This window comes from Parus major, chromosome 1A (assembly GCF_001522545.3).
Source record: "Parus major isolate Abel chromosome 1A, Parus_major1.1, whole genome shotgun sequence".
Taxonomy (NCBI): domain Eukaryota; kingdom Metazoa; phylum Chordata; class Aves; order Passeriformes; family Paridae; genus Parus; species Parus major.
Genome location: NC_031773.1, coordinates 17,189,678 through 17,203,154, shown reverse-complemented (window position 1 = coordinate 17,203,154; position 13,477 = coordinate 17,189,678). Strand labels below are relative to the sequence as shown.

Sequence of the window (13,477 nt, the reverse complement as noted above, 5' to 3'; positions counted from 1 at the left end):
ACCAATGGTGTATTTTCTGAAAGAGCACTAATCTCTGGGTGAAAGGTAGCTGTCTCTAGTCCTGGGCTATGAGGATGGGACATACAGGAGAGTATAGGGTAAATCTGTTACACAGAAAAAGAGAACTATATTCATGTGTTCAGGTTAAGGGAATGGTGTTAATGCAGTCATGTCAAACAGGCTTCCAGAAACAAAGAGAATTTAATATGGCATCTATTCTAAATGTGATATTCTAGATCAAATTGTCAGTAAAATTGTTCAGATTCTATTTTCAGATTTCTTAAGAAAACTCAGGTGTGCAGAGAACAGTTTTCCCATTTTCACTAGAGACATTTCACAATTGAAAGACTGGAATTTGTAGTGAGAAATTAGAGAATAGTTGTGTTTTCTATGTAGTAGAACTGTTGGAGCAGTGGAACTGTCTTTGCTGATAACCGCACAATTCTGTGTATGAAAATAATCGGGGCTTTGGCTTTTATGTTGTTTGTATTTGTTATTCAAAATATTTTTAGAGCTTGCTCCACTGATTTTACTCTTTACTAATGAAATTTAAATTCCTGTTCAAAATGTTGATTTATAGTGAACAATGTTAATTATCCAGTAATGTTTTTAATATTAATACTTTTGTAGTTTCAGTCTACCGAAGTGTGGTAAAGGTAAACCTGCCCTGATACGGAGACACACACTGGAAGATCGAAGTGAACTGATATCATGCATTGAAAATGGAAACTATGCCAAAGCAGCAAGAATTGCAGCTGGTAACTATAAATAATTGAATTCTTAATAGTATTGTATAATTTTGTTAATTTATTTGTCAGATTCTAACATGCTTATTTTTACTGCTTAAATACATTAAGCCTTCTGAGAGTGTTGTTGATATCCTTCTAGAAACTACTGAATTCTGCTTTTGACTCTCTAAAAACTTCTAAAAGAATAGTATCTGACAAATAGTATACTGACAAATAGTATTTTGATTAATTTTCTCTCCTTGCTTGAGGAAATAAAAAGAGTAGATGACTTTTCTTTTACAGATCTTGTAAAACAAAACTAGTAATCATGTGCTAGATTAGTAACCCCTTACTACCATGTGGAATAAATTCTGACTAGAAAGAATTATAAGACTCTTACTTGTATATACACCTGAGAAGTCTTTGAGTCTGGCTGCATGCATCTATCAGCTTGTGTATGATTTCCTATTCATCATTAAAATACCATTTTCTTTGTAGCTCTTTCTTGTTAGCTGTCCTGAAGAAGAGGACTTGTACTGTTTTTATGTACGAGATGTAGTTCTACATACGTATTTTTTTTAAGCAGTCTGTAAATGAAGGATGAATTAATTGAAATCCTCATGGCTCTTTCTAACTGACATGTTAGAAATTTACAAACTGTTATTAACAGAGTAGAGAAATAGAACTTACTGTGCAGAATGATTGAACTAATTTTTTGTTATGTGATCACTTCAAACACTTTCCGCTTGCTGTTTTTACTTATAAATGGTCTTAAATCACCTTTTTTCCCTAGTATGTTTTTGTAATGTTGAGATAGAACATGTATCTGCCTGCCACCTTTCATGATAAATAAGCAATGCTCATTTGAAATGCACTTTCTCTCAGGAGTAAGTATTGCCTGACTGCTGAAAATGCAGCTGCAGCCCCTGAATTACATCTTGGTACCAGGTTTCCCCATACAAGAAGTGCTGCCTGACCTTTACAGCATATGAACTTGGATAACTTTTCCCCCATTGATCATCACCCCCAGTTCATCTTTAGGGTGTAACTCACTGCCTTCAGATCAGTCTCTGGACTACTGTATCTAAGGGATGAGTTGTGGTTTTGGTTGACTGAAAGGCTTAAGCTCATCTCAGGCTTCAATCCATTGCTGAGCAGTGGAGAAGATAATTGAGCATTCTGGTAGAAGTGCACAGTAACATAAACTCAGTTGTTCATTACCCTGCTTTTTGAGAAGAAATAAAACACTAGTGCTGCTGCCTGGAAACCTGTAGATGTTTTTGAACTTGACTGCTGGAAAGGGCAGGGCAGAGAAACCAAGAAAACTTGTTAAAAATAAATAGAAATCAAAATGCAGGTTAGAATTTAGGCATAAGAATAAAAAGGTGTACCAGAGAAGTATTGTTAAATTACCAGGTGCTAATCTCAGTGTGAGTATCTAGGTATCCAACACTTGGAAATACGTACATTCAACTTGGATCTTGAAAACCATCACCTCTGTAACAGGATTGTCATCGCAGTTGTAAAAGAAACTGTTATTTGAAGTACCATAATTTTATGTTTTCTTTGTAGCTTTTTGAAAGTGAAAGACTTATTGGAATTTGGCATACACTTCCTAAGAACTTAGATGTTTTAAGATATGCTATTTCTAGAAGCATCTAAACCCTTATTCTTTATCTGTAGGCTTGGAATAAAGTAGTAATATCATGTCAAGAGCTCTTATGAATACTACCTTGTTTTTATTGGTATTTGGATTCTAAGGATCATGAGCTATTGATTAGGAAATCAAGAAATGCAGATTTGTCTATGGTTTCATTCTGGAACATTTTAATTTTGTATTTCTTTGTTCTTAGAAGTTGGGCATAGCAGTATGTGGATTTCAACTGATGCTGCAACATCTGTTCTTGAGCCTCTAAAAGTAGTATGGGCCAAATGCAGTGGATATCCCTCTTACCCAGCTCTGGTAAGTGCCCAGATTCCCAGAAGTACTACAGTAGTGACTGCTTCTGGTCTAACAACACCATGCGCAAACTTAAGGTAATCGGTAAATTCCCATTCAGGTTGAATAAAAGTTGGCTTATTCTGCCCTCTTTACCACGCACTGAGTTTGTAATGTTATTGCAATGTCATATTTTAAATCAGTAACTTCTGCTACCCTGCCTGCCCTTTGAGATGTGCAGTACTCCTGTGTCACAGTTTAACCCAGACAGCAGCTGAACCCCCTGCAGCCACTCTCCTGCTCCCCGTGGGCAGGGGGAGAGTTGAAAGAGTCACAGTGAGAAAATTCGTGGTTGAGATAATTACAGTAGGGAAATAATAGGGAAAGCAAAAGCTGTGCACACAAGCAAAGCAGATTCATTCACCACTTTCCATGGGCAGCAGGTGTTCAGTCATCCCCAGGAACACAGGACTTCATCACATTTGGCTTGGGAAGACAAATGCCATCACACTGGCCATCCTTACCTTCCTCCTTCGCCCAGCTCTATATACTGAGCATGATGCCATATGGGGTGGAATATCCCTAAGGTCAGTTGGAATCAGCTGACACGGCCATGTCCCCTCCCAACTCCTTGTGCACCCCCAGCCTCCTCATTGGTGGGGCAGTGTGAGAAGGGAAAAAGGCCTTGACTATGTATAAGCATTGCTCAGCATTAACAAAAGCATCTTGATATTGTCAATGCCATTTTCAGCTCAAATGCGAAACATAGCCCCATAGTACCTACTGCAAGGAAATTGTCTCTATCCCTGCTAAAAACAGCATACTTGTCTCAGTAGTCTTCATTTCTACATTATTTATTATTTCTGTTGCAAAATGAGTATAAAAATACTCTTGATTCTGCAATGCAGTAAAGAAACAAAAAACTTAGTGGCTGGAATAAACTGCAGCCAATTGTGAGTGATGTACTGGAAGCTTAAAACTGTTGGTAATACAAGATATGTATACATATAGATATACATATATATGTGTTTGTGTAAATAAAGGAGAAACAGACACAGTGCTACTTACATCAAAGGTTGAAGAGAAAATATTGATGAAGTGTTTGGCTTTAGTCCTTTGGGGTTTACATGAACTGTTCATACAATGGCTTGATTTATATACGAGTCTGGAGAATCACGACTTAATATGTGTGTGCTAAGGACAACATGAAATGTAATACAGAGTCAGGTTAAAACCTCTGGAGGTACATTATAGGACTCAAATACATTTGGGTCAGATGCTGAAAATTTGATGATTTGATGATTGTCTCTTGAAAGGTGTTAGTGCTAGATTTAAACTGATGAAGAAGACCAAGTGGTTCCTTTTCTGCTGCCTTCTTTATGTCAGCATTGGTGTTTCTGAGAGTGGGACAACTTGAGGAGTTAAGCCTCTGTCAAGAGAAGAAAATTCTGATTTCTGCAAGCTCCCCACAGTATTAGCATTCTATTAATTTATTTCCCGAAGTCAGTTTACTGTGGATTAAGATTGGTGCCAGTGTGGATGGTGGAAAAACAACAGGAGTTTGTAGAGTAGGAGATGGGTGGAACAGGCATGGATTAAAAACCTTACTTTGGGTAGAAGTTAAGCTCTTCATAATGCTGTGAGCTGCCTGCAAATGAGTTTTTCCATCAGAATGGTTAGTTTAATGTTAGTAGCATATTCCCTCTCTCCCTCAAGTTTTGTTTAGAAAGACTTTGTGACTGTAACTGCAACTGCATGTTTTGCTGAATCATTACATTTGATATGCAAGATATTTGAAAGTTGCACCTTTTTTTTTGTTTTGTTTATAAATTTTTGCTCCAGAGTTTGGATATGGAGCATGTGTTTTACAGAAATACTTAGAGCTTAACATGGGTTGGTTCTTTTAGGTATATGAATTTCAAACACCAAAATTTGAGGCCAGTTACAGTTTTTAGAAATCCTGGTTTGACTTTTTCATTCTAAAACCTGCTTGTCAGTCTCAAGGTTGTACTAAGTGGAATTAAAATAGGACTTTAAGAAGAACTGATGCTGGCAAAAAATGCCACTAGGTCTCCTCTATGCCTATTCAGCTTATGTCAGAAAGTTGTGTGTAACACAAAGTCAGTTTATATCCAGTAGCTGTTTAGTTCATTATTTATTTTGTGTTAGCTTACTTTGTAATACCTTCTTAAAATGAGTTACATAATTTTAAATATGAGGAACTATCTTTTCTTCTCTCTTACAGATTATTGACCCTAAGATGCCTCGTGTTGCTGGCCATCACAATGGTGTTACTATACCAGTGCCACCTCTAGATGTACTGAAAATTGGAGAACAAATGCAGACCAAATCAGATGAGAAACTATTCTTAGTACTATTTTTTGACAATAAAAGAAGTTGGTATGTTACTGAAATGTATTGTTTGATGCAGTGACTTAAAATTTTAAGAACCGGTACCTTTGATCTAGAAGAAAATTAGAACATTTTTTTTCCATGGATATAATTCCTAAGGAAGTATAAACTGTAAAATTAAAATTTCATATTTGAGTCTATATTTGGACTAAGATATATATCATCACTGAAAGATACCTTTTTATTGTCAGTTTGGAAAAAAATAGTATAAGTTATTAGTCTTCTTTACTTACAAGGTACTTTCATTTATTGATCTGATGAAATTGCTTCATTGCTTCATAGGTTTTTTAAAGTTATAGTCTAACATTTATCTCTATCATTCTTCATCATTGCTTTCTGAATTACAACACTTCTCCTCCCAGTCTGCTCAAGTCCATTTTCTTTGTATTTTTAACCTCTGTTTAGTTAAATCCTTTATTAACATTTTCATTTGAAGTTCTTAGCCTTTTCTAAAATTTTTTTTTTTGTTAAACCTTCCCTATTTCTCGTTATCTTGGCATCAGTGATATGCTCTGTAGAGCCTGAAGGGGGATAATTCATATAACAAAACATTTTCATTCCCTCCCCCATGGCCTTCAGTTTTAGGGCTGGTGGGGATTTTCTGGGGACATAGCAGGAGACACACTAGATATTTTGGTGTTCTTTTGGTTGTTAGGGTTGTTTTTGTTTCTGGTTTTGTTTTCTGGGGTTTTCCTAGGCATAGAAGCTTCTCATCTACCTTTCATCTAATTATTATTCCTTTCCTGTGTTCTCTGTAGACACTTGCCTAGTTTCCATACAGGTCAAGCTAACTGTAAATATGTCCATGTCTCATTTTTCTCTTGAATTTGCTTATTTTTAGCTATCAGTTTCCTCTTCAGATGATTGTATGTGACATCTAGTGATGCTGCCATTCTCTTGACTCCTTCTATGCCAATATGCTATCATTAAATAAATTCCCGCCCAAAATTTATAACTGTTGTTTGCTCTTCTGCCCCTTAGATTTTTTTGCATAATTTCTGTGTTCTTCAGTTACTTTCTTACTTAATTGGTACTTCTTCATAATTATCTTTCTTTCAGTTGCTCAGGATGCCATTAGCTCTTGCATTCTTCTGCCTTTTTTTGCAAAGAACATCTGCATTTAAACATACTCAGCATTCTGTTTCTCATTTTTTTCATTTACTGGTGTCACCAGTGTAATGCATGTTTTTCCTGGTCACTTCCTTAATAATTGCTCTGATTGCTTCTTGATCTGGGGAGTCCTCTGCAGCATAAACTTTTCTGATTAGTCTCTATATGCAGGTAGTCCTAAATAATGTAAATATTGTGCAAAGTTGTCTCTGATGGGTACTCTGCATAGATAGACAGGGAAAGACTCAATACTTCTTCCATCCCCTTTCCTCCCCTCCACCCTGACCCCACCAACCTGTTTTGGTAATGATTCTTTTATTGCTAGTATTTTGGCACTTACAATTCTATCTCTGTTGTGTCTCTTTTAGTCTGGAAACCCCTGTTAGTGATTTTTCATTCATCTGCAGGGTGTGTGTCACCTTCAGTCTGTGATACCAGTGTCTATCCCCTGCGGATTTTCGTATTTGTTTCTTCTTCATCTCCCTGCTTATATCTGGAAGACGTGCAAAGCTTTCTTTTAAAAATACCTTCTTAAAACTTCCTTTGATCTGTATTAAAACTGATAATGGTTAGACTGCTGCTTTTCATGCTGTTATCATACTGTGTCCTTGTATTGACTCTTCACATTTTATTTCAGTGTGTGCTCAATACAATAAGACTCTAGTTTAGAGTCCTTTAAAAGAATGAAAATATTTCAATAGCCAAATTTACTTATTTAAAACAATTTTTTTTCAGATTTGACTTTCTGATTCCTGTTGGTTTGGCTTTAAATGGTCTCCCAAACTAATGTTTTTAAACAAAAGCAGAGCATCTGCCCTCTGGAGGATTGAGATTGCAGACTACAGTAACATATCTTAAAGATATTCATTAATTTACCTAATTTTTGTATTCCTTAATGTCTGTAACTTCAGAAAACAGGATTACAATTAACATTTATGAAAATGACATAAATTTAACTTATACTTAAAAGCATTCTAAATATTTATTTTTAACTGCAAGAATGGGATGTGGAGCTTTTTCCATTATCACTCCTCCATGCCTAGAATTTGAAGATATTTATGGAGCTTAAAACAGAAAAGGACCCTGAACATGGAGCTAGTGGGATTTCACACTGCAGGGTAAAAACATGCTAAGGCAAAACTTCCTTGCCAGTTTAGCTTTCCCCATAAAGAATAAATCGAGGTGCCTGAAATGTAAGGCAAAAATCCATCATCTGAAAACTCCTTGTAGTAATGGAAGGCAAAGAATGAAGAGAAACAGTACTGTGTCAGGTGAATCTGAGCCCATGTCCATTGTTAGTTGCTTCTGTCTGTTCTTCAGCTGCATCAGTATTTTAGGCTAATTTTTTTCTGTTGATATTTATTCACTAAATACATATTGAATTGGAATGTATTCTGTTTTATGAAAGAGCTTTTTTTAATATTTCATATTCTTTCAATATTTAGGGCAAGTGAGCACAATCTTAAAAGGTGTTTCATTGTTTTGCTTAAGATGGTAAAGCTGATCTGTGATATGAGAAACATGGCATAGCAGCCCTGACATTTCTGGACAGACTTCTTGACTTTATTCTATATTTAATGGATTTATTTTTTGCCCTTTTCTTACAGGCAGTGGCTTCCAAAATCCAAAATGGTTCCCCTTGGGATAGATGAGACCATAGACAAGTTAAAAATGATGGAAGGACGTAACTCAAGCATACGAAAAGCAGTAAGAATTGCTTTTGATCGTGCTATGAATCACCTGAGCCGAGTCCATGGAGAACCAGTCAGTGACTTCAGTGATATTGACTAACAGAGATTCTCTAGCAAGGCATGAAAAATACCACAGAGACTTGAACTCTACTAATGAGCCTCTTTGTCTAAAAGAATGTATTAAAGATACAACCCCTTAATTGTTGATTCAGTGGCTGAGTTCTGCAAACTTGAAATAGTTGAGCAATTCTTCTAAATCACCATTGCCATATTGATTAATTATTTTATTGTGTTGTAGATTGGAGGATTTTCCACTAAACCTGTTAAAATGTCTTGTTCATAGTGTTCATAATTGTACATAAATGTATATTCAACACTTAACTTATTCTGATTTTAGAAGTAGCTCCTTAATTCCTTTTATAATTTTGCTAGGGAGGGAATTGGTTTTTGTTTTTTCCATGCTTTTTATTTTTTTTTCCTTCTTTCTGAGGTTAAGTTACCTAAGCACCATCTTCCAGCTTTAGGTGTTTAGTGGATCTTATAGCCTAATATCAAAATGGCATCAAATAGATGTTTGCCTAAATCATATACAGTATGGTGCTGCTTGTATCATTTCTTCCTTGGTCTGTAGCTTCTGAAAAAGACTTCTGAATGTTTGTGTAAATTGTTGCTCTTTGCACAAAGTACCACATATTTAAGGTTGATGTAAATTTACAATTACAAATATGTATTTTAAGAAAGGAAGTTGCATTATTTTGGAGGGTACTTTGTGAGAAAGACATCAATAAAAAATATACTATGTACATCACTTGCAAATCACCAAAAACACTCCATTGTTGCCCAAAATGACTTAAGGTTGTTATTGTTTTAAACAAACCTGGCTTAAAGCCTGCAAGCACATTATTTCTTTCAAAACCATATCCCATTTATCTCCCATTGGTTTAATTTTGTTGATATGTGTGCCTCCCTGTGTTTTATTTATTGTAGAAAATGTATTAATTTGCTTTATAATGAAAAATAAAATTGACAAATATATTGATATGCATTTTTATACAGGCACATGAGAAGACAACTTGCTTTGGGAGAAAAATGTATTGGAAATTGTATAAAATAACTCGATGGTTTGTGTGTAATTTGGTTTTTTGGTAACTTGTAATCTTTCGTTTCCAATGAGGGGATTTATGTAACTTTTAATTTAGAACACTTTGGTAGCAATAGAAACTTTGGATACATTTTTGTATGGTACATGTGATGTATATAGAATTAGTACTTTATTTTTATTTTTAAGAAGTAAAGCATTATGTTTGGGCAGGGGGAAGAAGGAGGGTGGGTTTCCAGAACTGCATTTTTATATTAAAAAGAAAAAAAATAAAGTCAAGATATTGATTGTTGTAGCTACTTTATTCCTACCTTCACTGAGATACTGAATTTGTAACAATGAAAATGGCAAGGTATGTTTGCAATGTGATTTATAATGGCTCCATTATTTATAAATGCACTGTGTTTGAACTCTTTTGCAGTGATATCGTAAATACTGTACCAAGTTATATAATATGAAACACCAAATAATGCATATGAATGCACGAAGTATTTATGCCCAGCTTTTTTATAAAGGATTAGCAAATACAGCAAAACCAATACTTTTTAAATCTTTTTTTTAAAACTTCATTGAATAGCATACTTCATTGTTAAACCTGCTTGAATCTTTATTTTAAAGGGACAATTACTTTTTAAATAGTTTTTAATGTTTTTATTCTCTATTGTTTGTAATACCCCCGTAGAAGCTTGAAATAAAATTTCTTTCTCAACTGTAAATTTTGTCCTGAATTTAGCCCCTGAGATTTTGCTGCAGTGCCCATTTTCTTACCCCATGACTGAGCTGTTCCAGAGGCACTGGGCCAAGAAGCTGAATGTTCTCCTGTGGCACCCAGCATTGTCCTTACTGAGTGAGCCCTTTGCATAGGAGGTATTTCCAGTTAGCTGAGACCAGTGGCCTGTGATAGACCCTGGTAATTAGGGATGAGCTGGATAAATTTCACAAATGATCAAGCAAATGGTTTTCTCAGACTTGACAGCAGATACAGCTTTAGGGAGAACAGTGATGGCAAGTACCCTGGAAGGACCATCACTGAGTTATGCTGCTGTGATGGCCACAACAGCCACATCAGTTAGAAAAATTAAAATCTGGTTGTTTGCATTAAATATAATGATTTCAAGGATCTGCTATATAATCATGCTCTTCTTTAAAGAGAATGGAGCCTAATTTGGGCAGTGTTGGAACAGTAGAACCACTTGTCATCATTAGGACTCTGTTAAAGGTGTTAAAAAAATACGCTGCATCAGATTTTATTTCTGGCTGGTTCCACAAAATGTACTCAGATTTTGGATGTGTAAAACTAGATAATGATTCTCATTTTGGTGCACAGAGAAGTGGCTTTTTTCTATCTTGGAAAACTGAAATGCAGTTACAACAGAAGTTGGAAGATGACAGTACTTGTGATCAGAATGTTGATACCTGTGAAACACAAAGTGTCAGGAAAAAAAAAAAGCGCACAGTTGCAAAATGATTTGTCAGAATGCTCCCTACATTCTCAGTTGCTTCATACACTAGCAACATAGTGGGGGGGAAAGAGCTCATCTTTTATATGAAAAAAAAATTTAAAAAAAAAAATATTTTGGAACATTTTTTAAAAATCACATCTTCTGGGAAAGCTCTAATTTGAATTTTGCTCAGACTTCCAAGTCTTATGATTTTTCCTTTCAGAGATAGTTTCTTCAGTTCTTGAAGAAGGAAAATGTCCTGCCTTCATCTTTGAGGCACTCAGGAGAATTATCAGTTGGAAAACTTTACAGATTTAAAGAAGCCTGGTCAGTATCCTGACATAGCACACTACATCTTCTGATGGAACTGGCATGAAAGGCTCGTTTATTTTTGTTCTGGATATGCAGTGGAAACTCTGAAGAAGAAATCCCAGGAATTCTTCCCAGATCCTGTGAGGGGAGGTTGCAGCAGTGTCAGTTGCTGTTCCCATACTCTCTTGTGGTCAAGTCCAGTATTGTCCAGTGCCTCTTGAGATTGGGTCAAAGTTTAAAATAATTTCTCAGTCTTGGCAATCTTTGGTGTGACTGGGTGTTTTGAATGGATTTCATATCTACTTAGCAAAGGAAGTCTGAGCTCCAAAGCTGCTTTATTTCCAAATTCTGGGGCCTAGCCAGATACAGTGGTCAGATGAGTGCATACTGGAGTGTACTCCCCTATGTTTTTGACCAGGTTCCTCTACAATGGTAATAACAACAAAATAATGTGGGAATTAGTATTCTAGTGGAAAGAAAAACTGGAACATCACATTCTGGCTTGCCAGCTTCTTGGGGAGTGTCACAGTTGTAATACAGGGTGTAAGTTTACACATTCACTTCTCAGTTCTGGTGTGATCATTTCCTGTTAATATAAGCATGAGACCTACATCATCAGTTAAAACGAGATATGAAACTGTCTTGTCTTGTATCAAAATATGAGCAATTGTGTTATAAATATTTAGAGGGAAAACGACTAGAAAACAATGTTTTTTTAAAAAAAAAAGTTTGTTGCCAACCTCAGTGATTTTTTGGAGAATGTTTGTTGTGATTTTGTGTCTTTTACACTAGAGGGAGCAATGCACACAGACCATCAGCATCCACAAAATAAGTATTCAGTTTTTCATTTTCAAAATGCTGCTATTAAACTTACTGATTGTGAACAGTCTTTTTTGCTTCTAGTATTTCTAGTCCATCAAAAGTTGCTTTCTCAGTTTTTGCTACAAGTGGGCCGATTTGGAAATGCTTAATTTTAAGTAGAGCTATTACAAAGGACATAATTGCTCTGGATTTTCTGGCTCTCATGTCTAATTGCAAGTGACAGATGAGTAACTTCTTACACTTTTATTTAATTGTTGATTTTCTTTCCACAGTTGTATTATGTAGTGTTAGAAAATGACTCCAAGGTGGTTGCTGCTGATAGCACAGTGCAAGTCAAACACATCAATTAACAGAAATACTCAAGTTTGAAGGTGAAGGTTCCAGATGAGACAGTTGTTCTGTCCTGCAGCCTGGCAAGGGGAGGTTGTCTTGAGGATGTGTGCAAAGGAATCAAATAAATTCATCTCAGTCTTCTGATCATATGGGTAAAGATTGTTGTCTATGTGAGAAAAAACTTTCATCCTAGTATATCTGTAATAAAAAACATGGAAGTGAAATGTAAACAGAGGAGACATTTACTGTCCACATCCAGCTTAGCACCCTTTTTGAATTCTAGGGAGATGTAACTGTAGTCTCTGTTCAGCTTCCCTGGAAACAGTCCCAAGTAGGTTTAGCCTAAGAAGATGGGTTAAGAATGCTCACACATCTTCCTCTCCTATGGTCAGTTACTGGGTCCTTCACTCCTCCACACCTGGCTCTGTTGAGGAGATGGTTACTGTCCACATCCAGCTCTATGAGGATAGGAATTTTCACATCCTTATTAAAAAAAAACCACCCAAAAATACAGAAAAATCTTACGTAAATCCATGGAAAGTACAAGGAGGACAAAGGAGAATCTACACCTGTCATTTTAATGGGAAAGCAGTTGTTAATAGACAGTCCAAAGATGATAAAGGATTGGAGTTGTTTTGATTGATTTTTTGGGCTTTTTTGGTCACTGTTTTGAGGTTGTGACAGTTCATTTTTTCAGTCTCCTAGTCCTTGTTAAAAAAACATTGATACTATCCTCCTTTTGTAATTTTGCTTTAGGGCCATAGAAAGTTGATGCTCATGCTCAAGTAGATAAAAATAAAGAGTAAGAAAGAATTGTTGGCAGTTAGGAGAAGTTACTGAATTGATTTATCAGAGACTATGCCTGTCAACCAGAAAATACAAGGAAAAGCTAAAGTAAACTGAAGAGGTAAAGTACTGATGACAGTAAAATAGTTTTTATTTTAAAAGTCCTAATTCCTAGGCAAGGAAAAAGAAGACTACATAGAAAATGAGAGCAGGATTAGGAAATGAGAGCAGGATTTTCAGTTTAGAGTTAGAATAAAAAAAAATAAGGTCAAAGACAGTAACAGCAGCAGATAGTCATATGACACCTTCTCCAGAGCCTTCCATGCCAGAGACTGTTCATGCTGCTTATTACTGCAATTGTTCAAAGTGTCTGTCAAGTCTCCCATGCTTCATATAAGCTATTTGCATAAAAATAAACCATTAGCATTTTAACACCTCAGCAATAAAAAGTTTTAGTTTTGAAAACCTTGGTCTTATTTTATATTTAACATTCGGTAGTTTCATTAATCTTGGTTAGTGTGACACTGTCTTCTGTGTCCAGGGTTGCTAGAGTTGACAGTGATGTATGCAGTCAGGTTAGGTGTAGCTAATGAACTACACAAGTCTGTTTTATTACCTGTCTCTCTAAAAATTACTTTTAGGGACAGCCTGAAGTTTGTATTAGCTTTTGTATTCAAAAGTCTCTTTAATGTCAGCTATATGTGCACAATTACCAGTTAAAGAACAAACAGCCTTGAAAGTAAAAACACAGTTGCCAAGCTGAAGCTGAGCCTGTATAGCTGTTGCATTTTCAGCAAGAGAGC

At 35.7% G+C, this 13,477-nt stretch overlaps 1 protein-coding gene across 7 annotated transcripts in view; it reads left to right on the top strand.

Moving 5' to 3' along the window:
• Nucleotides 1-9,695, top strand: part of BRD1 (bromodomain containing 1) — a 66,157-nt gene extending 56,462 nt beyond the window's left edge. For 6 of the 7 annotated variants that reach the window (XM_033514707.1, XM_033514706.1, XM_033514705.1 and 3 more), the window contains 4 exons: nucleotides 631-758; nucleotides 2,582-2,691; nucleotides 4,913-5,067; nucleotides 7,797-9,695. In XM_033514707.1, the coding sequence (XP_033370598.1) occupies nucleotides 631-758; nucleotides 2,582-2,691; nucleotides 4,913-5,067; nucleotides 7,797-7,980 (577 nt within the window). In that variant the 3' untranslated portion in view covers nucleotides 7,981-9,695. The remainder of the gene's footprint in view (nucleotides 1-630; nucleotides 759-2,581; nucleotides 2,692-4,912; nucleotides 5,068-7,796) is intronic. The other variant, XM_033514704.1, reaches the window with a different exon arrangement.
• Nucleotides 9,696-13,477: the final 3,782 nt, after the last annotated feature.